Genomic DNA, 25,982 nt, shown 5'->3' on the forward strand with positions numbered 1-25,982 from the left:
GACCGGGCAGTGGTGCAGTGGATAGAGCGTCGGACTGGGATGCGGAAGAACCAGGTTCCAGGCCCTGAGGTCGCCAGCTTGAGCGCAGGCTTATCTGGTTTGAGCAAAAACTCACCAGCTTGAGCCAAAGGTCGCTGGCTCAAGCAAGGGGTTACTCGGTCTGCTGAAGGCCCGCGGTCAAGTCACATATGGGAAAACAATCAATGAACTAAGGTGTTGCAAAGTGCAACGAAAAACTGATGATTGATGCTTCTCATCTCTCTGTTCCTGTCTGTCTGTCCCTGTCTATCCCTCTCTCTGACTTTCTCTCTTTGTCTCTATAAAGAAAAAACTAAAAAATTAAATTAAAAAAAATTTTACTTTCCTCCATTAATTATATATTTCAAACAGTCATCACAAAAATGATAAAAGAACAGAAACAGATTCAATAAAATAAAATGAAAGAAACTGAAGACACCAGCCCCTTAGGCAAGAGCTATCTTGGCTACAGACAGAGGAGGACAGGAAGTATATTCTAGATAGTTTAGATATTTACTTGACCAATAATCAAATCAAGTGATAACTCAAGGTCACCTTAGGGCTAATGTTCTATGTCTGTATCACAGCTGTTTCCAATGCCTAGGCATTTTTGAGGCAGTGACCAAAAAAAGAAGTAATAATTTGATAGATTACTAGGCTTGCAATGCGAGGACAGCTGATGCTAAGCTTCTTAGCAGTTCTGGACACTGACCCCAATGTACTGGCTATGCTTCAAAATAACCTGCAGAGGTTTGTTTATTGGTTGACCGGGATAAATACAAGTACTTACACTTCCTACTGACTTATAATTAGAAGCTCTGGAGGTTAAGGACTTGATTCAAGTATGCTTTAAAATTTCCACAGGTGGCTCTATTCACAGCCAGAGTCGTAAACCTCTAACATAGTTAACAGCACAGATGACTAAAGATCTCATTTCACATTATCACACACCTATGAGCCAAATTTTATCATAAACTACAGAACATATGCCCATTTGAAAAATTATTAGTCACAATTTAAGTTCATGGATGAAGTACAATTCACATAAGAACACTGAACTAGGTAGAAGTCAGAAGAACGTTTTTGACCTCATCTTTGTTAACTTTCTGTGAGACACCAGACAAGTTAGCTTTCAGAGTTATTTTTTTCATGCATAGGAATGGAAAAATTATATTTGTCCTGCCTTCCTCAGGAATATCATATCAACAAATGACAGAATAAAGTAATAAAGCCATCTAAAATATAAGTAAGGCACTAAAATTAGCCAGAATCCATTGATTTCTTGGAGTTACTGCCAAAAGACTGTATCTAGACAAACTCAAAATGTGGACTGTTCGAAATGAAACCAAGACCTCCCTTTATTCAAATCGCCAATCAACTAACTAGCAAACTCCTGTCAGGTGTGAAAAGGCTCAGGCAGTTCTGCATCTATTATTAAAAACAGAAAAACTGTTTCCTTTTCTACTTCTTGCCTTCAAGTCTCTCAAACAATTCCTTCCAAGCTAAGTTCTTACCACATTAAGAAGAACAAAAGTCAGTATTCAGTTTCTGGGGAGATTAGCCCACTTTCTTCCTAAGAAAATATACTATGAAAGACAAACCTCAGCCACAGTGCTACGAATACCATCCACCACCTGCTCAAAATCCACCAGGCTGAAGAGCGGCTGCTGCTTGAGACGATGCAGCTCTGCAGCAAAAGTGTCCTCCTGGTTTTTCAAAATAGATCCTGCAAAACAGGAAGGCACAGTCACAAGAAGACAAAGAAGAGCCAAGACAAGCAAGGATTCCCAACCCTGGCAATGCAGTTCCTTCACCTGCTTCTCAGGCAAGTGTGTCATGGTCACGCTGAAATGTCAGTCTAGAAACGTTACTAGCCGCCCACTTCCACCAGGTGTACTCTGGGGTCGTGCAATTTCAGGAAGGGGGTTACACTATTCAAGGAGATTCCTACCTTTTCTAGTCAGGTTGACATTTTGATTCTCAAACATCTGAACAGATTCTCCAACAAACAGGATTTTTTCAGCAACCCTCACTGGAATGTAGGATGGCAGAATCTCCACTCGCAGGGAAAATTGCTTTAGAGATGGTGCCAGCATGTTCTCTTCCTCTATCAGGCGCTGGTCAAGGAAACAACCCATATCAGAGATAATGTACAAAGAAAGGGAAAACAAGAAAACATCCCCATCGGTGATTTATATATATTTTCTAAAAGCAGAGACTTTAAATCTGAAGTTGCATAGTTCTTGAATTACTAGCGTTAGATGTATTCCCTTTTCAGGCAGCAGGAGAGCATGGTGGAAATGTTTTTTTAATACTGGAATTTTTACCCTCACTCCACCTTCACTACTGTAGAAACTTGTGCATTAGATCTGGAACTGATTCCTTACCTATACTATGGAGTAACTGGGCTTTTTCTTTTTCCAAGTCTACATGTCTATGATTTTATCATTTTGTATATATGTCTGCTCCTCCCAGTGCTTTACATCAGCCCTAAGTCATTGAGCCAAGTGGTTCTCAAATTGTGGCTCCTGGACCAGCAGCTTCACGTGGGAGCTTGTAAGAAATGCAAATTTTCAACCCTCATCCCAGATCTACAGAAAATCTGAGCGACAAGGCCCAGCAACCTATTTTAATGAGTTTTCTAGGTGATTCTGATGTCCACTGAAGTTTGAGAACCACTGATCTAGTGCAGAAAGCCCCAGATACCCACCACTATCACACAGTGCCCACATTCCTTGACTTGCTTTTGATTTGACCCTTATCTAGGTTCCACTGACTCGATGAGCCTGACTTTGATCTCTGCTGTTTGCCCTCTGTTTTGGCCTTCAGTGCTGGTGTTCCTCTGAGTATTACTCCAGACTCTTTCCTCTCCCCATCCACCCTCTTTATCGACAATCATATCTCTGTGGCTGAATTTCACAGATATTTTGAGGTTCTCTCTCTCTTTTTTTTTTTCTGAAGCTGGAAACGGGGAGGCAGTCAGACAGACTCCCGCATGCGCCCGACCAGGATCCACCCCGCACGCCCACCAGGGGCAACGCTCTGCCCACCAGGGGGCGATGCTCCCCCCTCCGGGGCGTTGCTCTGCTGCGACCAGAGCCACCCCAGCGCCTGGGGCAGAGGCCAAGGAGCCATCCCCAGCGCCCGGGCCATCTTTGCTCCAATGGAGCCTCGGCTGTGGGAGGGGAAGAGAGAGACAGAGAGGAAGGAGAGGGGGAGGGGTGGAGAAGAGAGGCGCCTCTCCTGTGTGCCCTGGCCGGGAATCGAACCTGGGACTTCTGCACGCCAGGCCGACACTCTACCACTGAGCCAACTGGCCAGGGCTCTCTCTCTCTTTTTTTTTAATTGCACAGGACTCTCTACAATTATAAAAGCTTCAAGATATATATGCAAACATATATTTTACAAAACCTCCTGAAGTCCCACCTGGACCCCAGATTAAATACTTCTAATGCTGATGGTTCCTAAATCTTTACCTTTAAACTAGACTGTTCTCTAAAGTTCCAGCCTCAGCCCACTGGACATTTCCTACAAGTACCTTAAACTCAACATGTCCAAACTTAGACCCATTTTCTTTCCTCCAATGCCAGCAGGTACACATTTCTTACTTTCACTACTCGCCTGGCTGCTGAAGGCAAACATTTAAACATCATCCTTGATTCTTCCCTCTGGACCCATACCCAATCAATCACTAAGGCCTACTTATTTTACATCCTAAATCTCTCTCAAGCCTCTTTATTCTTCTCCATATTTACTGTTAATACCCTTGGTTTAGGTAATTATTTTTCACCAAAGTGTCCCAGCATTCTGACTGACCTACCTCTAGCAAATCTTTTTTTTTTTTTTAGCAAATCTTGATAAAAAAAAAAAAAAAAAAAAGATTCTCTATGAGAGACAGGCTGTATGCTGACCAAGTCCTTATATCCTACTAGGGCTTAGTTTAAGATTAAGCTCTTCCCCACTCTTCTAATACTAAGATCTTTTCAAACACCCTTTTTAAGACTAAGCTTTTCCCCACACCCTTGACCAGGGGTCCCCAAACTTTTTACACAGGGGGCCAGTTCACTGTCCCTCAGACCGTTGGAGGGCCGGACTATAAAAAAAACTATGAACAAATCCCTATGCACACTGCACATATCTTATTTTAAAGTAAAAAAACAAAACGGGAATATAATATTTAAAATAAAGAACAAGTAAATTTAAATCAACAAACTGACCAGTATTTCAATGGGAACTATGCTCCTCTCACTGACCACCAATGAAAGAGGTGCCCCTTCCGGAAGTGCGGTGGGGGCAGGATAAATGGCCTCAGGGGGCCGCATGTGGCCCATGGGCCGTAGTTTGGGGACCCCTGCCCTTGACTGTTGCATAGTGGGGGGTGGTGCACTCTTAGGAGGATACCTGTTTATGCCTCAGATGAGTGACTTTGTATCAGAGACTTCCTATTTGCATATGGCTTAAAGGCTTTAATTCTCTACACTATATAATAAAGCAGACCAGGGGCTTTGCTTTGGCTCTGGCTTACCATCAGCTCGCAGAGGGCCCCCGATTCCATCCTCTTTCTCTTTGAGTCTATTTCTTCATTCTGCACCACTCTCACTCAGGACCTGGACAATTACTAGCTGCGCTGGTTTGCAGCAATTCTCCATACAGTATCCAGAGTGATCTATCCTAAAGTCTGATTTTGTCAACCTCTTGCCTAAAATTCTTTACTGGCTCTCAGTTCTTCTCAGGTTCAAGTTCAAATTCCTCTTCATGATCTTACCTCTGCTTAACAGCTTAATTTATTGTCTCGTCCCCTAGCCCCGCCACTGGGGGGGGAGGGGTATTTCAGTTTTTACTTGACTATTTCAATTAAATTACTAATAGTTCCTCAGGACATACTTGACTATTCCAATTGAATTACTAATGGTTCCTCAAATGAACCATGACCTTTAAGGACTCTGTACTTTATACACATCCTCCCCTGGAACATTTACACACATGCCTGGAACATTTGTTGACCTCTCCTCCCAAACTCTTTTGCACGTTAGCTATATATCCACTGAAAAGCTTCCTCTAGTTAACTCTAAGACCATGCTTTGAGAACACCCATACTTACGCTCTCCAGAGCACCAAAGTACAGTGACTACTACATATTATTTCTCTACATGGTTGTGGCACCTAGAACAGTGCCTGGCACATAACAGGCATTTAATAAGACATAACAGGATTAATAAATGGATGGATGGATGGATAAATAAGAATAGAGGACTTTGGGGGTTTAATCAAAACTCTAAGCTACATTTATTTACTACAGGGTACAAGACTACCTTAAGAGATAAGACTAATTATTAACCCCTTAAAAGCATACACTGGGAAAACATGAAACAAAAGGAATCTCACAAATGTATTTTGTTTGGCAGTCCCACATTGAGTTAAGTATTAAGCTAAGATAAAGACAAGTGCTTATATAACTAGAGAATTTATGGAAGGTGTCCAGGCTATGATGACCTTGGAGCAGGGAGGGAGGACCACCAAAAAGGTCATTTAGCAGTAGTCTTTTCTGACCCCTGGCAGGAGTATCCTAGGCTTCTTGCTGTGCTCTCACCAAGTCCTGGAGTTCTCTCAGTTGTTTTCCTGTCAGTCCTCCAATACCCAGATCCTCCTCATCCTCTTCTGGCTGGGCACTGACATTACCAGAAGATGGACCCTGTTTGATAAAGAATTCTTCGTGCTGGTCCAAGAGGAGTCCATGTAGCATCCAGGCTGAGAGCTGTTTATACATGACCCCATGACACACGGCCAGGATTCTGAGTAAGGAAAAAAGCAAGAGCCTTAGAAGTCCGCTTAAAGAACACTAAGCCCGATCCTGACCAGTTAGCTCAGTCGGTTAAGAGCACTGTCCCGAAATGACAAAGTTGCGAATTCTATTCCTGGTCAGGGCATATTCAAGAAGCAACCAAAAAATATAAGACTGAGTGGAACAACAAATGAATGTTTCCGTTCCTCCTCCCCTCTCTCCCTTCCTCCTTATGTCTCTTAAAAAAAATAAAGTCAATAAAAATTAAAACCCTGGCTGGATAGCTCAGTCAGCTGGAGCGTTGTTCTGGAGTGAAAGCTGCCGGTTTGATTTCCCGGGGCAGCTCAATGTCCCTGTCTCTCTCTCTCTGCCTTTCTCTCTCTCTCTCTCTCTCTCAAAAAAAGAAAAAAAAGAACACTAAGCTTCACAATGGCAGAGAGCATGCTTTAAAACTACAGGATTAAGAGAGGCCTAAGATGTTGATGAGTCAGAAGGAAAATGACCAACTAAAATAAAAATAATTGGATTTTAATTTATATGTCTGAGGCTGGACTAGCTGATTAAATTTCCAAACTTGTAGACTACATACTGAAGTCTGAAATGTTCAGTGAATGTTCTGATAGTTTTTTAAGAGAAGCATGTTTTCTTTCCTCCTTTTGTGTAAAGTAAATTTTAACACTGATATTCCAGTTAAAATTAAATAGACTTATAGGAGTCTCTCTTTGGCTAACATAGTATTAAATTTGAAGAAAATCTTCAATATGTAATAGGTATACCTGAAAAATATTATCCAACAAAGTGCAGAAAGGTTGTTGGAGAATGGTATAGTCACATGGTCTCAAAGGATCACCCCCAGATAACATATTAATTACAAAGGGGAAAATGTCCCTCTAAAATGGAGAGATCTGGTGGAAAACACTTAAACCAAGTGATCAAGCTTTTTAACACTCAGTAATGGGACAAACTTACTTTTCTGTGTCTTCCGATATGATGCAACAAAAAATAATGACCCATTTAGTATTCTTGCAAAAAATGTTCAACTCAAATCTAATCATGAGGAAATAATCAGAAAAATCTAGATCATGGAGCATTCTTCAATGTAACTGGTCAGAACTCTTAAAATTTTGGTCATCAAAAATTAAAAAAAAAAAAAAAAAAAAAAGAAGAGGACTATTCCAAATTAAAGGAGACTAAAAAGATATGGCAACCGAATGCAACATGCAAACACTGATTGGATCCTGGCTGCAAAGAAAAAGAACACTAAGCCCGATCCTGACCAGTTAGCTCAGCTATAAAAAAGTTCTGTCCTGACTAGGAGGTGGCGCAGTGGATACAATGTTGGCCTGGGACGCGGAGGACCTAGGTTCAAAACCCCAAGGTCGCTGGCTTGAGCATGGGATCATAGACATGACCCCATGGTCACTAGTTTGAGCCTAAAGGTGTCTGGCTTGAAGCCCAAGGTCACTGGCTCAGCTGAGAGCTCACTAGTCAAGGCACATATGAGAAAGCAGTCAATGAACAGCTAAGGTGCTGTAAGTATCAGTTGATGCTTCTCATCTCTCTCCCTTCCTGTCTGTCCCTCTTTCTCTCTCTTGCTAAAAAAACAACAACAAAACAACCTTTTGGAGGGCAACTGAGGAAATTGATATATTTTGGATATCATATTGTTGAATTAATGTTCACTTTCTTGGGTATAATATTGTATTGAGAATATATAAGCTAATGTGCTTTTTCTAAAGAGATACAAACTGACATATTTAGGGGTTAATCACTATGATACCTGTGAACATTTCCAAATCATTCAGCAACAAATTGTGGTATGCATGTATGTGCGTATGTTTGCATATATTTACATATATATTTCAGTTTATATAAAGGGGGAAGAAGATAAATCAAATGTGGTAAAATGTTAACTGGTGAAATTAAAGGATAGATAGGTGTTTATTATAAAGTTCTTTCAACATTTTTATAGATTTGAAAATTTTCAAAATAACTTGGCAGCAAAAAGAAATTAAGAGATTGAGCCTGATATTATTAGTATGTAGTATACTAACTGAATGGAATCACTTTTTTTTTTTGATGTGCGCGCACATGTGAGGAAGAGAGAGGGAGAGAGGGAAAGACAGAGGAGGAGGAACAGACAGACAGGAAGGGAGAAAGGTGAGAAGAACCAATTCATAGTTGCAGTGCCTTGACCGGGGGGCTCCCAGTGACCCCTTGCTTAAGCCAGCAACCTTGGTCTCGAGACAGCGATCTTAGGCTTCAATCCAGCAACCTTTGGGCTCAAGCAGGTGACCAACAGGTCATATCTGTGATACCAAGCTCAAGCTGGTGACCTCAGGGTTTCAAACCTGGGTCCTCAGCATCCCAGGCCAATGCTCTATCCACTGTGCCCTGCATGGTCAAGCTGAATGGAATCACTCTTAAAAAAAATGAAATGTAAAGGCATTTAAATTTTGCACATCACTGTATATGGCCTGTAAAATTTTGTCCCTGCAAATACATAACAAACATGTATACATCATATTAAAACTACATAAGATTTTATATTTGATCCATAAAACTATATAGTATATTTACATAGACAGAAACTATAGATTATGTATACCAAAAGTTGAAATGGGTATCTCAAGGAACAGCGATTACAAGTGATTCCTATTTCTTCTCTTTGCATGTCTATATTTTCTACAAATTTCATTTATTAGGAAAGAAAACCCCACAGTAATAGAGAATTAAGTCCCTAAAGCATATTCTCAAAATTTTCTTGTTCTGATGACTTAGTTGTATAGCGCTTAAAGTGAAGATTGTTAAGAGTTGTAAGGGGCCTCAGAGATCATCGGCTCCAATTTTGCAATCAATGCTATACCCTCTTTTGTTCACACCCTTTTTAAAAAATGAGAAGGAAGAGGGGAATAGGAAGATCAAAAGAGCAGTCTTTAATGAAACTCCATATACACTTAATATAGTTGTAATCATAAGATAACTTTACATCTTTTTTTTCTGTTAGTGTTATAAAAAATATTTTTACATGTTGTTGCAGTATTTATAGTGTTAATGGCATTATAGTTGATCAACTGAACACACCTTTATTTAGCTTTCTTTTGCTGCTGGTAATTTTCTGATTTCTTGATATAGTATACAACATTGCAATGAATGTTTATGTACATGCTTATTTACCTCCTTTTTAAAAAAATTTGATTGATTTTTAGACAGAGGAAAAGAGAGAGAGAAACTGAAACATCGATTTGTTCCTTTATGTGCCCTGACCTGGGATCAAACCCACAACCTCTGTGTATCAGAATGACACTCTACCCAACTGAGCCACCCAGCCAGGACTATTTTCTTCTTTTGAATAATTTTGTTAGGATAAAATTTCTAAGAGTGGCATTATGGGATCATAAAGTATAAACATTTTTAAGAACCTCAATATGAAAATACCAGCCACTCAAAATCCTTAAGTTTAGATGTAACTAAACATTATCCTGCACATGTAATGGAAATTCTTCCAGGATGATGAGATCCAAAAATTAAAAAGAATTGCTTCAAGGGCATCAAGGCAACTCGATCCTAGTTCTTTGTTTTTGTTTTTTTTATTAAGCGAGAGGCAGAAAGGCAGAGACAGACTCTTGCATGCGTCCCCAACTGGGATCCACCTGGCAAACCACTTACTGGGCAACACTCTGCCTATTTGGGGCTGCTGCTCCGTTGCTCGGCAACTGAGCTATTTTAGCGCCTGAGGTGAGGCCATGGAGCCATTTTCAGTGTCCATGGCCAACTTGCTCGAACCATTTGAGCCATGGCTGTGGGAGAGAAAGTAGGAGTGGAGAAGCAGATGCTTGTTTCTCCTGTGTGCCCTGACTGGGAATCGAACCTGGGACTTCCACACACCTAGCCAATGCTCTACTGCTGAGCCAACCAGCCAGGGCCCTTTGACCCTAGTTGTTGTTTTATTATTTATTTATTTTTAATTTTTATTTTTTGTATTTTTCCAAAGTTAGAGCAGGGAGGCAGTCAGACTCCCGCATGTGTCCAACCGAGATCCACCCGCATGCCCTCCAGGGGGTGATGCTCTGCCCATCTGGGGCGTTGCTCCATTGTGGCCAGAGCCATTCTAGCGCCTGAGGCAGAGGCCATGGAGCTGCCCTCAGTGCCTGGGCCAACTTTGCTCCAATGGAGTGTTGGCTAAGGGAAGGGAAGAGAGAGAGAGAGAGAGAGGAAGGAGAGGGGAAAGGGTGGAGAAGCAGATGGGCGCTTCTCCTATGTGCCCAGACTGGAAATCGAACCCGGGACTTCCACATGCTGGGTCGACACTCTACTGCTGAGCCAACTGGCTAGGACCCTTTGATCCTAGTTTTTTGTTGTTGTTGTTTTTTGTTTTTTTGTATTTTTCTGAAGCTGGAAACGAGGATAGACAGTCAGACAGACTCCTGCATGCGCCCGACCGGGACCCACCCGGCACGCCCACCAGGGGGCGATGCTCTGCCCCTCCGGGGCGTCACTCTGCTGTGACCAGAGCCACTCTAGCGCCTGGGGCAGAGGCCAAGGAGCCATCCCCAGCGCCCGGGCCATCTTTGCTCCAATGGAGCCTCGCTGCAGGAGGGGAAGAGAGAGACAGAGAGGGAGGAGAGGGGGAGGGGTGGAGAAGCAGACGGGCGCTTCTCCTGTGTGCCCTGGCCGGGAATCGAACCCGGGACTTCTGCACGCCAGGCCGACGCTCTACCACTGAGCCAACCGGCCAGGGCCTGATCCTAGTTTTCATAACATTTATAAACCTCTTTTTGTAATTTTTGAGCCATCAAAATGATTACATAGGTTCCTCTGCTCATGGATCTTTTCTGTCTTGGTCATAGGAATTTCTTTTCCCCAGAAGGAATCCTGAGATGATCTGAAAATAAAACAGTGTAAAGTCAAATGTCTTGATCATCCGCTTGACCAGGCGGTGGCGCAGTGGAGAGAGCATCGGAATGGAATGCAGAGGACCCCTGTTCGAAACCCTGAGGTCACCAGCTTGAGCGTGGGCTCACCAGCTTGAGCGCGGGGTTGCTGGCTTGAGTGTAGGATCATAGACATGACCCATGGTCGCTGGCTTGACGCCCAAGTTCACTGGCTTGAGCCTAAGATTACTGGCTTGAGCAAGGGGTCACTTAGTCTGCTGTAGCCTCCTGGTCAAGGCACATAAGAGAAAGCAATCAATGAACAACTAAGATACTGCAATGAAGAATTGATGCTTCTCATCTGTTTCCCTTCCTGTCTGTCTGTCCCTATCTGTCCCTCTTTCTGTCTCTCTGTCACACAAAAAAAGTCTCTTGACCATGCACCCCAACCCCAATCCCCAATTAGCCATGACTTACTTTTCTAGTGCACTTCGAACAGGAGGCAGACCTCCACAGCTGTGTTTGTATACTGTTTCCAGGATCTGACAACCATGAATCTGTGGAAAATACAGCCTTTTCTAACTGTATTCCATTTTAATAGTCCATGAAGCACAACCTCATATGCTATATTCAATCCAGAGGGTACACTCCAGCAGGGAATAGGGATAAGTTAAACATTCTCATAAGGTCTACAATTCCTTATGAGGAATTGTAGGGGTGTGTGGGGTTTTCCCCTCTGCCAAGCAATTCTCAAACACCAGCGGGGTGTCTATATTTTGACTTAATTCTGACTCTACCCTGAGATAGCATCAGCTTCCATAGGTTAAGGGCTCAGTCCTACAAGACTGCCCTCCATTTCAGGGTGCTGCTGTGCTTCTAACTAGCTATACATCAGAGGTTCCCAAGACCCCCTCCTTGGGTGTGATTAGTTTGCTAGAGCAACTCACACAGCTCAGGAAACCTGGTTATTCACTAGGTTACAGGGTTTTTCTTTTTTTTTTTTAATGAAAGATATCAAAGGATACAAATCAATAGCCAGATGAATATACAGAGGATGAAATCCCGAACAAATGAGATTCTGTCCCCAGGGAGTCTGGGTCCTGTATGGTGGCATTTGGAATCGTTCTGGTTCACCAACCTGGAAGTTCTCCAAACCCTGTCCTTTTAGGGTTTTATAGAGGCTTCATTACACAGGCACAGCTGACTAAATCATTGGGCACTGGTGATTGAACTTAATTTCCAGCCTCTCCGAACCCTCCCCCAACCAAGAGGTTGGAGGTGGGACTGAAAGTTCCAACCCTCCAATCACACGGTTGGTTCCCCTGGCAACCAGTCCCCATCCTTAAGTGCTGTCCAAAAGTCATCTCATTAAAAACTCAGATGGTTGATAGGAGTTTCTTATGGATCAAGATGCTTTTATCACTTTGGAAATTCCAAGGGTTTAAAGAAGCTCTGTGCCAGAAACAATATGGAGACCAAATATATATTTCTTACTATAAATCACTATATCACAATGGTTATTCTCAAAGTATGGACTCTGCAGCCTCCCTACCCTTCTCCATCCAACTCCCCCACCCCTTCACCTAGAAACTTATAACAAATACAAATTCTTGGGCCCCACTCCAGACCTACTGGATAAGCTCTCTGGGGTTGGGCCCAGCAACCTGGTTTTAACAATCTGCTCCAGGCAATTCTAATGCAGGATGTTTGAGAACTACTGCACTAGAGAAACCAGAAACATTTAGAGTTGACATTCCAAGAAAAGAAGTAAAGAAACCTCTTTCTTTCAGATTAAAGCCTAATTCATACTACTTATAAGGCATACACTTTTCTGAAAATCTGCTTCCTCTATATCCTCTGGCTTTCACTTTTTAAAAAACTGCTTTATTGAGGTATAATTTACATAACATAAAATTCACCCATTTTAAGTGTACTATTCGCCTGACTGGGCGGTGGCGCAGTGGGTAAAGCGTCAAACTAGGATGCGGAAGACCCAGGTTCGAGACCCCGAGGTCAGCCGGCTTGAGTGCGGGCTCATCTGGTTTGAGCAAAAGCTCACCAGCTTGAGCCCAGGGTCGCTGGCTTGAGCAAGGGGTTACTCAGTCTGCTGAAGGCCCGCAGTCAAGGCACATATGAGAAAGCAACCAATGAACAACTAAGGTGTTACAACACACAACAAAAAACTGATGAGTGATGATTCTCATCTCTCCGTTCCTGTCTGTCTGTCCCTGTCTATCTCTCTCTCTGTCTCTGTAAAAAAGAAAAAAAAATTTTTTTTAAAAGTGTACTATTCAACAATTTTTAGTAAACTTACAGCACTGTACAGCCAGTCACCCAGTCACCATAATCCACTTTTATAACATTTCCATCATTTTCTAAAAGGATCCCTTTTGTCCATTTGCAATCACCCCCATTCTCACTGGCAGCCTATATGTTCTTGACCTCCTGGTTTTCACTCTACAGAGCAAAAGCACACTAGCTCCTCTACACTCCCCTGGCAAGAAGGAAGAGTCACCCATCTGCAATCCCTCTGCTCATTTCCCACTCTCCTTCCTGTGGCTAGTGGAAGCTGAAAGTCAACTGAGATGTGCACATAGGCATGGAATCTTTACACTAAATCCACTCATGGAGACGGCGCCCTCCAATTTTGGTAACTAGATTAGTAAAGTGTTGAAGGTCATAGTCTTTGGAGTCAGACAGACCTGGTTTTATATGCCAGCTCTAATACTTACTACCATCTGTGTGACCCCAAACACTTCCTTAACCTTGGACCCCTTAAAGGATTGAATGTGACAATGTATGTAAAGCACTTAGCACAGTGCCTGGTATATAGTAAGTGCACAATAAAAGCTCAGTGTTACATGAGGGCTATCAGCTTCGAAGGGCCAAAGAGCACCTCCCATACTTGCTTTGCTGGCACAGAGTGGACACAATAGAGCAGGGATCCCCAATCCCTGGTCCGCAGAGAAAGAATAAATAACTTACATTATTTCCGTTTTATTTATGTTTAAGTCTGAACGATGTTTTATTTTTAAAAAATGACCAGATTCCCTCTGTTACATCCGTCTAAGACTCACTCTTGATGCTTGTCTCGTAAGTTCGACAATTATATTTAAAAATACCACAGTTTTTACGCCAGTCGCATAATTTTATTTTGTGCATTTATCCGTCCCACCCTAAAGGCCGGTCCGTGAAATATTTTCTGACATTAAACCAGTCCGTGGCCCAAAAAAGGTTGGTGACCAATGCAATAGAGTATAAGTTTCTGTACTTACAGGGCAAAAAAATGAAGTAGCATCCAAACAAATTAACTGGTTAACCCTAACTTTTCAGTGCATTTGATGAAAACTTGTGATAAGAATAGGTATATTAAACTAATAAACATCTGGGTTTTACCCAACGGTCTAATTCTCAGAAAGCTGCCAGCATCTTAACATAAAACTATTACATTCTTTTTTTTCTAAGGATTAACTTTTAGGTTCTCCTTAAGATCCATATCCAACAATTCTAAATCCTTTGTGCAAAATGCTCTCACTTCCAAATATCCATATTCTCTGACCCAATATCATTCTTGGTATGTCTATTAACATTTCCCCTACCTTCTGGACCAAGAGGTGCTTAAGGAAAAGGTCATACTTTATTGCATTCCTGACACTTAGCATAATACCGAAGCAAATATTGTTGAAAAAATAAATAAAGACAACTAAAATCTAGTGTCTTCAAAAACAAAGGTTAGGCAAAATAAATTATTTCCTTGGTGATCACCAGAGCAAAAGGAAAAACGATAGTTCTTACCTTTTGACTTTTAATTTGTTCTACTACAACCATCACAGAGGGGAAGAGGAGCTGGAACTGCAAAGTAGAGAATAATTAGGAGGGTCTATAATCAAATACAAGGAAAAAATTACTTTAAAAAATGTTTTTGTTTCTCAACAGTCCCACTTAACATAAAAATGGCAATATCATAAGGCAGCCAAGATCCAATATATTAAGGCAGTTTGATATGGGGTTGGTGGCAGATAGAAGTAATTTCTATTCCTGAGGCTAGCATAATTATTAATATTGAGGTCTATTTAGAGCATTAATGTCAGACATTAAGTCTTAACTAAATTTGGAGTTTTTCAAACAGTTCTGATGTAGGAAACCACACAAAATACAAAATGCTGAGCTCTGAATCCAGAAGGAAAAAAATTTCAAAAAAGAAAAAAAGTCGTAAGTTAGATTATTCTAACAGTATCAACAGATTCCAAGGCATTTTGTTATTTGAGAAGCATACCTGATCTAGGGAATAATTGACATGTGATATAGAGAGATGGGGGTCAGCCAGGAACTGCAACAACAACAAAAAAACAACTGAGATTAGAGCTCCATACAAAATATCTTGAATCTATTTGATCTATGAAAACTAGAAGGAAATATGAGAACGGGCTTGGTGTTAGTTTTAGGCTATCTGAAATTGATGATTTATAGAAGATTATTAATTCTGATTTTCAGGTGACACCAAATCAAAGGTAGGGCTCTTATATACTCACCCAGGAACCTTTGCCATGCATGATCTGCATGCCACTTTGATCATGGCTTGGACAATCACAGAAAGCATACTGTACTCTCCAGCCACACAGAAAATAGATTACTCCCAAACACAAAAAACAAACAAACAAACAAAAATTAGTTTACTCCTAACTACCTGACCATATCAAAAGGCATTTCAATTCAAAAACATGCCTTAAACTGCTGTCCCCAAGTTGTTGTTTCTATATTTCCTCTCTCACCTCTTGTTCCAAATCAAGCAGTGCTTGTCGATAAGGCTGCAAAATTGAGTCCAGACCTGTGCAGAAGGCCCTCAGGTAGATTCCATGTAACCCACCTTGGCCCTGCTGAGATGCATGGTGATCCTGAAATCAAACAGAGAGAAGTTAACTCTCAGCTCAAACCCTGAAACCAGAGGAAGACATTAGCCTTTATCAATGGTATTGTTTTTTCTTAAATAATTCCATATCAAAGCAATGCTCAGTGAGAGGAAAACCAACTTAAGAGATAGCTTTTGAATTCTGACCTTTTAAAATGTGAATTTTAATTTTCCATGCGGTCCAGATGTTACAACCAAGTAGTACTACATACTGTCAGTGGAGATTTTTCTACAATTCAATGTTAACTTTATAATTTTCCAGCTTAAATACTTTTTGGGGCTTCCCACTGCCCCAGAGTAATATCTAAATTCCCCTACATGGCCTGCAAGGACTTCTGCATTCTGGTCCTATCTCTCTTCAAAATTATTTCACTGCTTTGAACTTCGCATCCTTATTTTCAATCTACCCACAGGTCATACAATGTGCCCTGCTTCTATTTCTTGGCCCCATGAATTGAATGTGTTCCGCTTTTAAGTGTACACTCATCTTTGTGACAAATATGTACTCCTCCTGTAGGACCCAAATGAAGCTTCTATTCTCTGCAAAGACCTTCCTCACTCTCCCTAGGGTATTAATAACTTCCCCCATTGTTGCTTTCATAGCATCTCTATTTAGTGCTAGAATTGTACTTTTGTCACTAGACTAAAAGCTTTATGAAGCAAGGTCCCACATTTTATTCATCTTTGTATTTTAGCTCTTAGCACAGTTTTCTGAACAGAGGCTATATGTTTTATTTATTTTTTTTAGATTTTATTTATTCATTTTTCTAGAGAGAAAGAGAGGGGGGAGAGGGGGGGGGGTAGGAGCAGGAAGCATTAACTCCCATACCTGTCTTGACCAGGCAAGCCCAGGGCTTCAAACCAGCAACCTCAGCATTCCAGGTCAACATTTTATCCACTGCACCACCACAGGTCAGGCTAAATACTTTTTTGTGTGTGTGTGTGACAGAGACAGACAGAGATAGAGGGACAGATAGGGACAGATAGACAGAAAGGGAGAGATATGAGAAGCATCAATTCTTTGTTGCAGCACCATAGTTGTTAATTGACTGCTTTCTCACATGTTCTTTGACCTGGGGGCTACAGAAGAACAAGTGACCCCTTGCGTAAGCCAGCGACCTTGGGCTCAAGCTGGTGAGCCTTGCTCAAAACAGATGAGCCTGGTACTCAAGCTGGCGACCTTGGGGTTTCGAACCTGGGTCCTCCACGTCCCAGTCCGACGCTCTATTCACTGTGCCACCGCCTGGTCAGGCTAAATATATTTTTTAAAGATTTTATTTATTGATTTTACAGAGAGAAGGGGTGATTGAGAAGTATCAACTTTAGTTGCTTCATGTTAGTTGTTCATTGGTTGTTTGTCGTATGTGCCTTGACTGGGCAAGCCCAGGGTTTCAAACCGGTGATTTGTGTCCCAAGTTGACATTCTATCCACTGTGCCACCACATGCCAGGCCAGAGGGTAAAAATTTATTGAATAAAATGACCTCAATTCTCATTCTAACATCCCTTCTGCCTAGCATGGCAATTCTTCTGAACATGAATCTGATAACCAACCTGAAAAGTTATGAGACTCTCACTAAGAGGCTATTTACAAATATGGCTTGTCTTTAAGGAAATCTGCAATTTTTAAAAGAACTTCTTTTGTAGTTTTATATGAAGAATGTGGTTAACAGTTGACTAGAGGTCATGATGACTAGCCCTTCTGGCTATGTAGTGATTGGGATGATCAGGCTCTTGTGGTGGTAAATACAGTAATAGAATTCAGGCTGTGGCCAGTTGGATCAGTGGTAGAGTGTTGGCCTGGCGTGTGGATGTCCTGGGTTCGATTCCTGGCCAGGGCACACAGGAGAAGCACCCATCTACTTCTCCACCCTTCTCCCTCTCCTTCTTCTCTGACTCTCTTTTCCCCTCCCGCAGCCAAGGCTCCACTGGAGCAAGTTGGCCCGGGCGCTGAGGATGGCTCCAGACCTCGCCTCAGGTGCTAAAATGGCTCTGGCTGCAATGGAGCAATGGCCTCAGATGGGCAGAGCATCACCCCTAGTGGGCTTGCCAGGTGGATCCCAGTCGATGCATGCAGGAGTCTGCCTCTGCTTCCCCACTTCTCATTAAAAAAAAAGTAGAATTCAGCAACAAATGTGGTAGGAACCTTGGGCTCAGAGGTTATAAGGCACAGTGTAGCCAGAGGATGCTGCAAAGAACACTAGCAGTTCCTGGAGATAAATGTTCACAGCTATAACAAGAATAGCATGGGCACAGGGTGAAATAGACCAGATTGGCTTACAGTCAATTTTATTTTGATCTTGTATCATTCTAGGAAACTGAATGTCTTCATTTATCACAAAATAAAAGAGGAAATGAGTCTATTTTTTACTTTTCCAAAAAAAAAAGTACTACTTATTCATGTACTATATCATATAAGATGAAACCCACATAGTCACATGGGTACAGAACAGGTTTTTCTTCCTTTTAGGTGTTACATTTTAAAAACATCAGTATTATTAATACGTATATATACTGCTCACAAAAATCGGGATATTTCAATGCTTCTTATTCATTTTGAAATAATATCCTAATTTTTGTGAGCAGTGTATTTTAAGGCTTTATAAACCCTCTCCACGCTCTTATCAACCTTTCCCACACTCTTATAAATACTTCCTATGCTCTTAAACACTTTCCACCTCTTAAACCTACGTAAAATCCCGTGATACAGCGGAAACTCCACAATACAGTGAGACCAAGAAAAGTGAATCGCAATATGCCAAGGGATGACTGTATTAATAAACATCTAACTTATATTAATAATATAAAATATTACTATAATACAATGTATTTATGATTAATATAATATATAAAGATGTAAGGTTCATCTTACTTTGATAATTAATTGTAGTCTCTTAATATAATTTCACAGCAAACTGGTATTAATTAGACTTTAAACTTATGTTTTCTCTGCAATAAAATCAGTTTAAGTGAACCAGAATATGAAAACATAAGGCACTAGTAGTCAACCTGGTCCCTACTGCCCACTAGTGGGCGTTTCAGCTTTCATGGTGGGTGGCAGTGGAGCAACCAAAGTATAAATAAAAAGATAGATTTAACTATAGTAAGTTGTTTTATAAATATTCTGCCAAACTTAGCAAAAATCTGACATAAAGTACTTGGTAAGTAACTATTATTATATGCTTTAACTTGCTGTAACTCTGCTATATAAATTTTATAAAGTAAAGTTACTTCCCTACTTTATAAATCACCATTACTGTGGAACCAGTGGGCAGTTAGAAGATTTTACTACTAACAGAGATACAAAAGTGGACGGTAGGTATAAAAAGGTTGACTACCACTGACATAAGGCACTATTCTCCAGCTCCTTTGCTCCACAAATTACCACCTGTGAATGAACCCTGAGAAATAAAAGATTCATGGTAAGAAGGGCTCCAGGTGGCAAACTGGGCTCAAATTAAAAATATAAACAGACACCTGACTGGGTGGTGGCGCAGTGGATAGAGCATCGGACTCAGATGCGGAGGACCCAGGTTCGAGACCCCAGGGTCGCCAGCTTGAGCACGGACTCATCTGGCTTGAGAAAAAAAAAAAAAGAAAAGCTCACCTGGCTCGAGCAAGGGGTTGCTCGGTCTGCTGAAGGCCCGTGGTCAAGGCACATATGAGAAAGCAATCAATGAACAAACAACTACAGTGTCGCAGCGAAAAACTGATGATTGATGCTTCTCATCTCTCTCCGTTCCTGTCTGTCTGTCCCTATCTATCCCTCTCTCTGACTCTCTCTCAGTCCCTGTAAAAAAAAAAAAAAAAAAAAAAAAAAAAAAAAAAATATATATATATATATATATATATATATATATATATATATATATATATATAACAGCCTAGCAGCCATTTTTGCACAGGGAGCTCTTGTGCAAACTGCATTTCAAGGGCACCTGAGCTGAACTGCCTGCATGCATTTTATTTCTGACATCTGAGCCAGCCCCCTCCCTTTTTTTTTTTTTTTTTTTTTTTTACAGGGACTGAGAGAGAGTCAGAGATAGGGACAAACAGACAGGAACAAAGAGAGATGAGAAGCATCAATCATCAGTTTTTTGTTGAGACACCTTAGTTCATTGATTGCTTTCTTATATGCGCCTTGACCAAGGGATAGACAGGGACAGACAGACAGGAACGGAGAGATGAGAAACATCAATCATTAGTTTCTCGCTGCGCGTTGCGACACCTTAGTTGTTCATTGATTGCTTTCTCATATGTGCCTCGACCCCGGGCCTTCAGCAGACCTAGTTACCCCTTGCTCAAGCTAGTGACCTTGGGTCCAAGCTGGTGAGCTTTTTGCTCAAACCAGATGAGCCCGTGCTCAAGCTGGCAAGCTCGGGGGTCTCGAACCTTGGTCCTCCACATCACAGTCTGACGCTCTACCCACTGCACCACCACCTGTTCAGGCTGAGCCAGCCCTTATACAGGTTTCCTGGAATCCTATTTCAACCCTCTGGATCAGAGAGTGCACTTTCCCTTTACATTGAAGATGGAAGTCTGTCTCCCTAGCTGAGCTGAAACATGAAAGATATGTTGCCAGAGCAGAGTGAAGCGCTCTTAACTGGCGAGGGGCCTGATCTCAGGGCTGCTGGGGCCCAGAGCTGTTCTACAGCTGTGTTGTTTTCACAGCTGCGCTATATCACAAGTGAGCTGCTTTGCACTGAGTCAAGTTTCCTTCTTCACCACACTCCAAATTGGGGATTCTTGTTGGTACTGAATTGATGACCATTGGTTGACACAGCAAAGGCCTTATAAAGAGTTTATATAACAGGGGCCAGCGGGTACTGTTATTTCAGAAAAGAATCCTTCCACTTCCTTTGTAAAGTACCCACCTTTCCCCTAACCAGAATCATTCTTTAAACTGGAAAATAGTCATCACTCACACAATTTGGCAGTCTTTCTACTTACCACTGACAAGAGCTACAAACTACTAAAAATAACTTTAACATAGTGCTTTCAAAAAATTTGAGTGGCCCTGGCTGGTTGGCTCAGCGGTAGAGCGTCGGCCTAGCGTGCGGAGGACCCAGGTTCGATTCCCGGCCAGGGCACATAGGAGAGGCGCCCATTTGCCTCTCCACCCCTCCGCCGCACTTTCCTCTCTGTCTCTTTCTTCCCCTCCCGCAGCCAAGGCTCCATTGGAGCAAAGATGGCCCGGGTGCTGGGGATGGCTCTGTGGCCTCTGCCTCAGGCGCTGGAGTGGCTCTGGTCGCAACATGGCGACGCCCAGGATGGGCAGAGCATCGCCCCCTGGTGGGCAGAGCTTCGCCCCTGGTGGGCGTGCCGGGTGGATGCCGGTCGGGCGCATGCGGGAGTCTGTCTGACTGTCTCTCCCTGTTTCCAGCTTCAGAAAAATTAAAAAAAAAAAAAAAAAAAAAAATTTGAGTGCTTACAATTACCAGGCATTTCACATGAATTACCTTGTTTAATCCTCACAACCCTAAGAGATAGGTACTATCTATCATCCCCATTTTATAGATAAGGAAACTGAGCCCTAGTTACTGAGCATTAGGTTACTGCTGAGCAATTTATGGCCAAAGAGTGATGGAGCAGGACACAAATCCTTGACCTCTACATTATACTAACTTCCAATTAATTCATGGTAATGGATAATATTGGCTTACTATGTGCCAAGCACCTCCTCTGTTTTTTTGTTTTTTTTTTTTTTACAGAGACAGAGAGAGAGTCAGAGAGAAGGATAGACAGGGACAGACAGACAGGAACAGAGAGATGAGAAACATCAATCATTAGTTTCTCGTTGCGCATTGTGACACCTTAGTTGTTCATTGATTGCTTTCTCATATGTGCCTCGACCGCGGGCCTTCAGCAGACCGAGTGACCCTTTGCTTAAGCCAGCGACCTTGGGTCTAAGCTGGTGAGCTTTCCTCAAACCAAATGAGCCCGCGCTCAAGCTGGCGACCTTGAGGTCTCGAACCTAGGTCCTTGGCATCCCAATCCAACGCTCTATCCTCTGCGCCACCGCCTGGTCAGGCCCTTCTCTGGTTTTATTCTTTTATTCACAAATTTAAAAAATGAAGCCCAAAGATTTAGTTGCTTGCCTCAATATGACTAAAATAGAGGCAGAGCAGCAAAGGAATTTGAAATAATGCTTTATGTTTTCACCTCTGGTATCGGAACTCTGGTCTAGCTCAAAATAATTTAATCCAGGTCTTCTAACACTCAAGCAAAAACGTATTTTTTCTTACACCAATCTGTCTAAGTTAGTCCCTGTGTATACTTTCCCCTTGTGTGAAATACAGACCACTAGCCTTCACTTGAATAATTCCAGTGATGAGAAATTTATAACTTCTTGTGACTTATTTCACAAGAATTACCAGTGATTCACTGAAAGCTTGACATAGCTCCCACCCTCTGGAAGTGTACATTTCCTGAGAACAGAAACCTACCTGTTGCTGCACATGGCCTGTGTACTGTTCAATGAACTCGGTGAAGCGAATATAGTCTGTGCCCAGCCGGCAGAGTCGATTCAGGACACTGGTTTCACTGGGATGGAGAAATGGGAAATCCTGTGACACCTGCAGGAGAGGAAGCAGGCTTAAAACAATGATGCATGTGATTCACTGCATGCTGGTCTTTGAAGTACTTCAAATGCTCTGTACTATTAGCATTTCCCTTCTCAAGATGCCCATCTGAGACTGTTAAGTTCTGGATAACAAAAGCATTTCCAAACCACTACCAAGGGGCTATTCCTCACTCCTGAACTAATTAATTCTTTATTGAAATAAGTGGTAACACCTGGTAAAGAATTCAAACAATACAAAATGGTGTACATTAACAATAAGTCAACCTTTCCACAGAGGCAGCTACTATACCTGTTTCTTATGCAATATTTCAGGAATGGTCTTTAAAGATATGGGTTTTTTGACGTGGTTGCAACAAAGTTGTCTTAAGCAAAGTCTTTAGCAAACTCCAGGGGTTTCTCATAGTCTTAGGATTTATAAATTCTCTATGAAATTTTATATCTTGTTTTCATTTCAATAAAAAGGTAAATAGCCTGACCAGGCGGTGGCGCAGTGGATAGAGCGTCGGACTGGGATGCGGAGGACCCAGGTTTGAGACCCCGAGGTCGCCAGCTTGAGCGCAGGCTCATCTGGTTTGAGGAAAAGCCCACCAGCTTGAACCCAAGGTTGCTGGCTCCAGTAAGGGGTTACTCGGTCTGCTGAAGGCCCACGGTCAAGGCACGTATGAGAAAGCAATCAATGAACAACTAAGGTGTTGCAATGCGCAATGAAAAACTAATGATTGATGCATCTCATCTCTCTCCGTTCCTGTATGTCTGTCCCTATCTATCCCTCTCTCTGACTCACTCTCTGTCTCTGTAAAAAATAAATAAATAAAAATTTTAAAAAAAGGTAAATAAATGTAACATACTATAATCTGTAAAAGCATCTTATAACTAGACATATACATTTAGTATATATTTTTTATTTTTTAAAATTTAAACAGGCCCTAGCTGGTTGGCTCAGTGGTGGAGCACTGGCCCAGTGTGTGGAAGTCCAGGTTTGGTCAGGACATACAGGAAAAGCGACCATCTGCTTCTCCACTCCTCCCCTTTCCTTTTCTCTCTCTCTCTTCCCCTCCCAAAGCCATGGCTTGAGTGATTCAAGTAAGCTGGCCCCTGGCACTGAGGATGGCACCATGCCCTTGCCTCAGGTGCTGAAATAGCTCAGTTGCCAAGCAATGGAGCAGTGGCCCCAGATGGGCAGAGCATCCCCTGGTGGGGGATTTGCCAGGTGGATCCCGGTTGAGCCAGATGCAGGAGTCTGTCTCTCTGCCTCCCCGCCTCTAACTTAAAAAAAAAAAGTAAACAATAGCCTAGTATGCTATATAAAGGTTACACAGCAGTTCAAGTCAAAAAATGTGGTGAGAGAATGTATTCAATAAAACCAACTTTAAAAAAGAAAAAACTGTGGTAAAATGTACATAAAAGTTACCATTTTAGCCATTTTTTTTTTTTTTGTATTTTTCTGTAGTTGGAAACAGGGAGGCACCAGAGCCATTCTAGCGCCTGAGGCAGAGGCCATGGAGCCATCCTCAGCGCTCGGGCCAACTTTGCTCCAATGGAGCCTCGGCTGCAGGAGGGGAAGAGAGAGACAGAGAGGAAGGAGAGGGGGAGGGGTGGAGAAGCAGATGGGCACTTCTCCTGTGTGTCCTGGCCAGGAATCGAACCCAGGACTCCTGCACGCCAGGCCAATGCTCTAGCACTGGGCCAACCGGCCAGGGCCACCATTTTAGCCATTTTTAAGTGTACAGTTCTTGGCATTAAGTACATATACATTGTTGTGCAACTATCTCCACCATCTATCCAGCTCCAGAATATTTTCATCTTACCAAACTGAAACTCTGTAGAAAATGTACAAAGACTCCCATTCTCCCTCCTCACAGCTCTTGGCAACCATCCTTCTATTTCCTGTCTCTATGAATTTGACTACTCTAAGTACCTCAAATAAGTAGAACCATATAATATTTGTGCTTTGTGACTAGCTTATTTCACTTAGTAATGTCTCCAAATTTCATCCATGTTGTAGCATTTGTCAGAATTTCTTAACTTTTTAAATATTCCATTGTATGTATATACTACATTTTATCTATTCTTCATTCATGGACATCTGAGTTGCTTCTACCTTTTGATTATTCTGAATAATACTGTTATGAACATGGGTATACAAATATTTGTTTGAGTACTTGCCTTCATTCACTTCTTTTGAGTCCACTCAGAAGTGAAACTGCTGAATCATTTGGTTATTCTATGTTTAATTTTTTGAGGAGTCACCATACCATTTCCCACAGGGCTACACCATTTTATATTCCCACTAGCAACACATAAGGGTTCTAATTTCTTCATAACCTCACCAACACTTGTTATTTTTTGTTTTTTATAATAGCCATTCTAAAAGAGTATAAAGTGTATCTCATTGTGCTTTTGATTTGTATTTCTCTAATAATTAGTGATACCAATCGTCTTTTCATTTATTGGCCATTGTATATCTTCTGCAGAGAATCAACCAACTTTTAATGAACACCTATATTCCAGGCTGTATGCTAACATTCTGAAATTAAATAATGAACAAAATCAGATATAGTTACTATCCCAAGACATTCAGTATATAACATATCCATATTGTGAATACTGTATTTTGTGGATATGATCTTTATATGCTAGTAATGTGGTAATAAGTAGGCAAAGAAGAATTTTTCTGTTACTGAGTCCACAATAATTTAATTAGAAATCCACTTAATACAGATTTTTAGTGACACAATGCCAACCATATATTACAGTTAATAACTTAAGAGGCAGCATGATGTAGTGTTTAAAAATGTGGTCACTACAGACTGAGTTTGAATCCCTGAGTTGCCTCTTACTTGCTTGACATCTTAGGCAAATTTCAATACCTCTCTGTGACTCAGTTTTCAACTCTTGGAAGTAGAGATATTAATTGTGAGGGTTAAATAAATTATTATATATAAACAACATCTACCAAGCACATAGCCAGTGCTCAATACATGTAAACATTTTTTTTTTTTATCATTAGGACAGTTTTATCTAATTATCAATGATACTCCCACTAAAATTGGTAATTTGAGCAGTGATTGTTGGCACAGTTTAAAAAAAATTGAAGGTTGACTTATTTGAGAACAGCAAAAAATACCAACACAAAGTTATTGATACCATTTGGTGCAACCCAGTTATATGAACAGGCATTCTCAACATCAGTTACTGAAATCAAATCAGAGCATATATGGCCAGGTCTATAGCAAAGTCATTCTACTATTAAACTCAATGTTGGTGATTTAGTTTCAGCAAAATAATAGTATATGTCACATTATATCAGTGGTTCTCAATCAGGGTCAATTTTGCCCCCCAAAGGACATTTGATGATGGCTGGAAATATTTTTTGGTTGTCACATCTCAAGGGTTATTACTGGCATCTAGTGAGCAGAGGCCGTATCTGCTGCTAAACATCCTATAACGCAAAGGACAGCTCACTTCCACAACAAAATATTTATTACCCAGTCCAAAATGTCAATTATGTCAACATTAATTTGAATTTACCAATTTGGTAGTTTTGTTTACTTTGTAAAAATATTTGGTTTTGAAAGTTGTTTAAGAGAGCAATATGCTTGAGTTTATATTTCACTTAATGTGTATATACATTCAATATTACAATAAAATTATTTTTATTAACAGTAGGCATTCCTGATAATTTTCCCCTTTATTTAAATGTGAAAACCATTGTTCTGCAAAAAGTATGCAGTATTTGCTGGTTTTGGTGGCCATTTCTTTTTTTTTTATTTTGGTGGCCATTTCTTGCACAAGTATCTGAACACCTACTCTGTGG

At 41.3% G+C, this 25,982-nt stretch overlaps 1 protein-coding gene across 2 annotated transcripts in view; it reads right to left on the bottom strand.

Moving 5' to 3' along the window:
• TUBGCP4 (tubulin gamma complex component 4) overlaps positions 1-25,982 on the bottom strand; it is a 53,476-nt gene that overhangs the window by 25,723 nt on the left and 1,771 nt on the right. Inside the window, exons 1-8 of one of the 2 annotated variants that reach the window (XM_066343291.1) lie at positions 15,447-15,552; positions 15,207-15,307; positions 14,951-15,004; positions 14,470-14,526; positions 11,152-11,231; positions 5,609-5,810; positions 1,970-2,135; positions 1,620-1,744 (exon numbers count right to left, since the gene is read on the bottom strand). In XM_066343291.1, the coding sequence (XP_066199388.1) occupies positions 1,620-1,744; positions 1,970-2,135; positions 5,609-5,810; positions 11,152-11,231; positions 14,470-14,526; positions 14,951-15,004; positions 15,207-15,236 (714 nt within the window). In that variant the 5' untranslated portion in view covers positions 15,237-15,307; positions 15,447-15,552. Of the gene's footprint in view, positions 1-1,619; positions 1,745-1,969; positions 2,136-5,608; positions 5,811-11,151; positions 11,232-14,469; positions 14,527-14,950; positions 15,005-15,206; positions 15,308-15,446; positions 15,570-22,028; positions 22,158-25,982 lie in introns of those variants that run through there. The other variant, XM_066343290.1, reaches the window with a different exon arrangement.

The sequence above is a fragment of the Saccopteryx leptura genome, chromosome 6 (genome assembly GCF_036850995.1).
Source record: "Saccopteryx leptura isolate mSacLep1 chromosome 6, mSacLep1_pri_phased_curated, whole genome shotgun sequence".
NCBI classification, from domain to species: domain Eukaryota; kingdom Metazoa; phylum Chordata; class Mammalia; order Chiroptera; family Emballonuridae; genus Saccopteryx; species Saccopteryx leptura.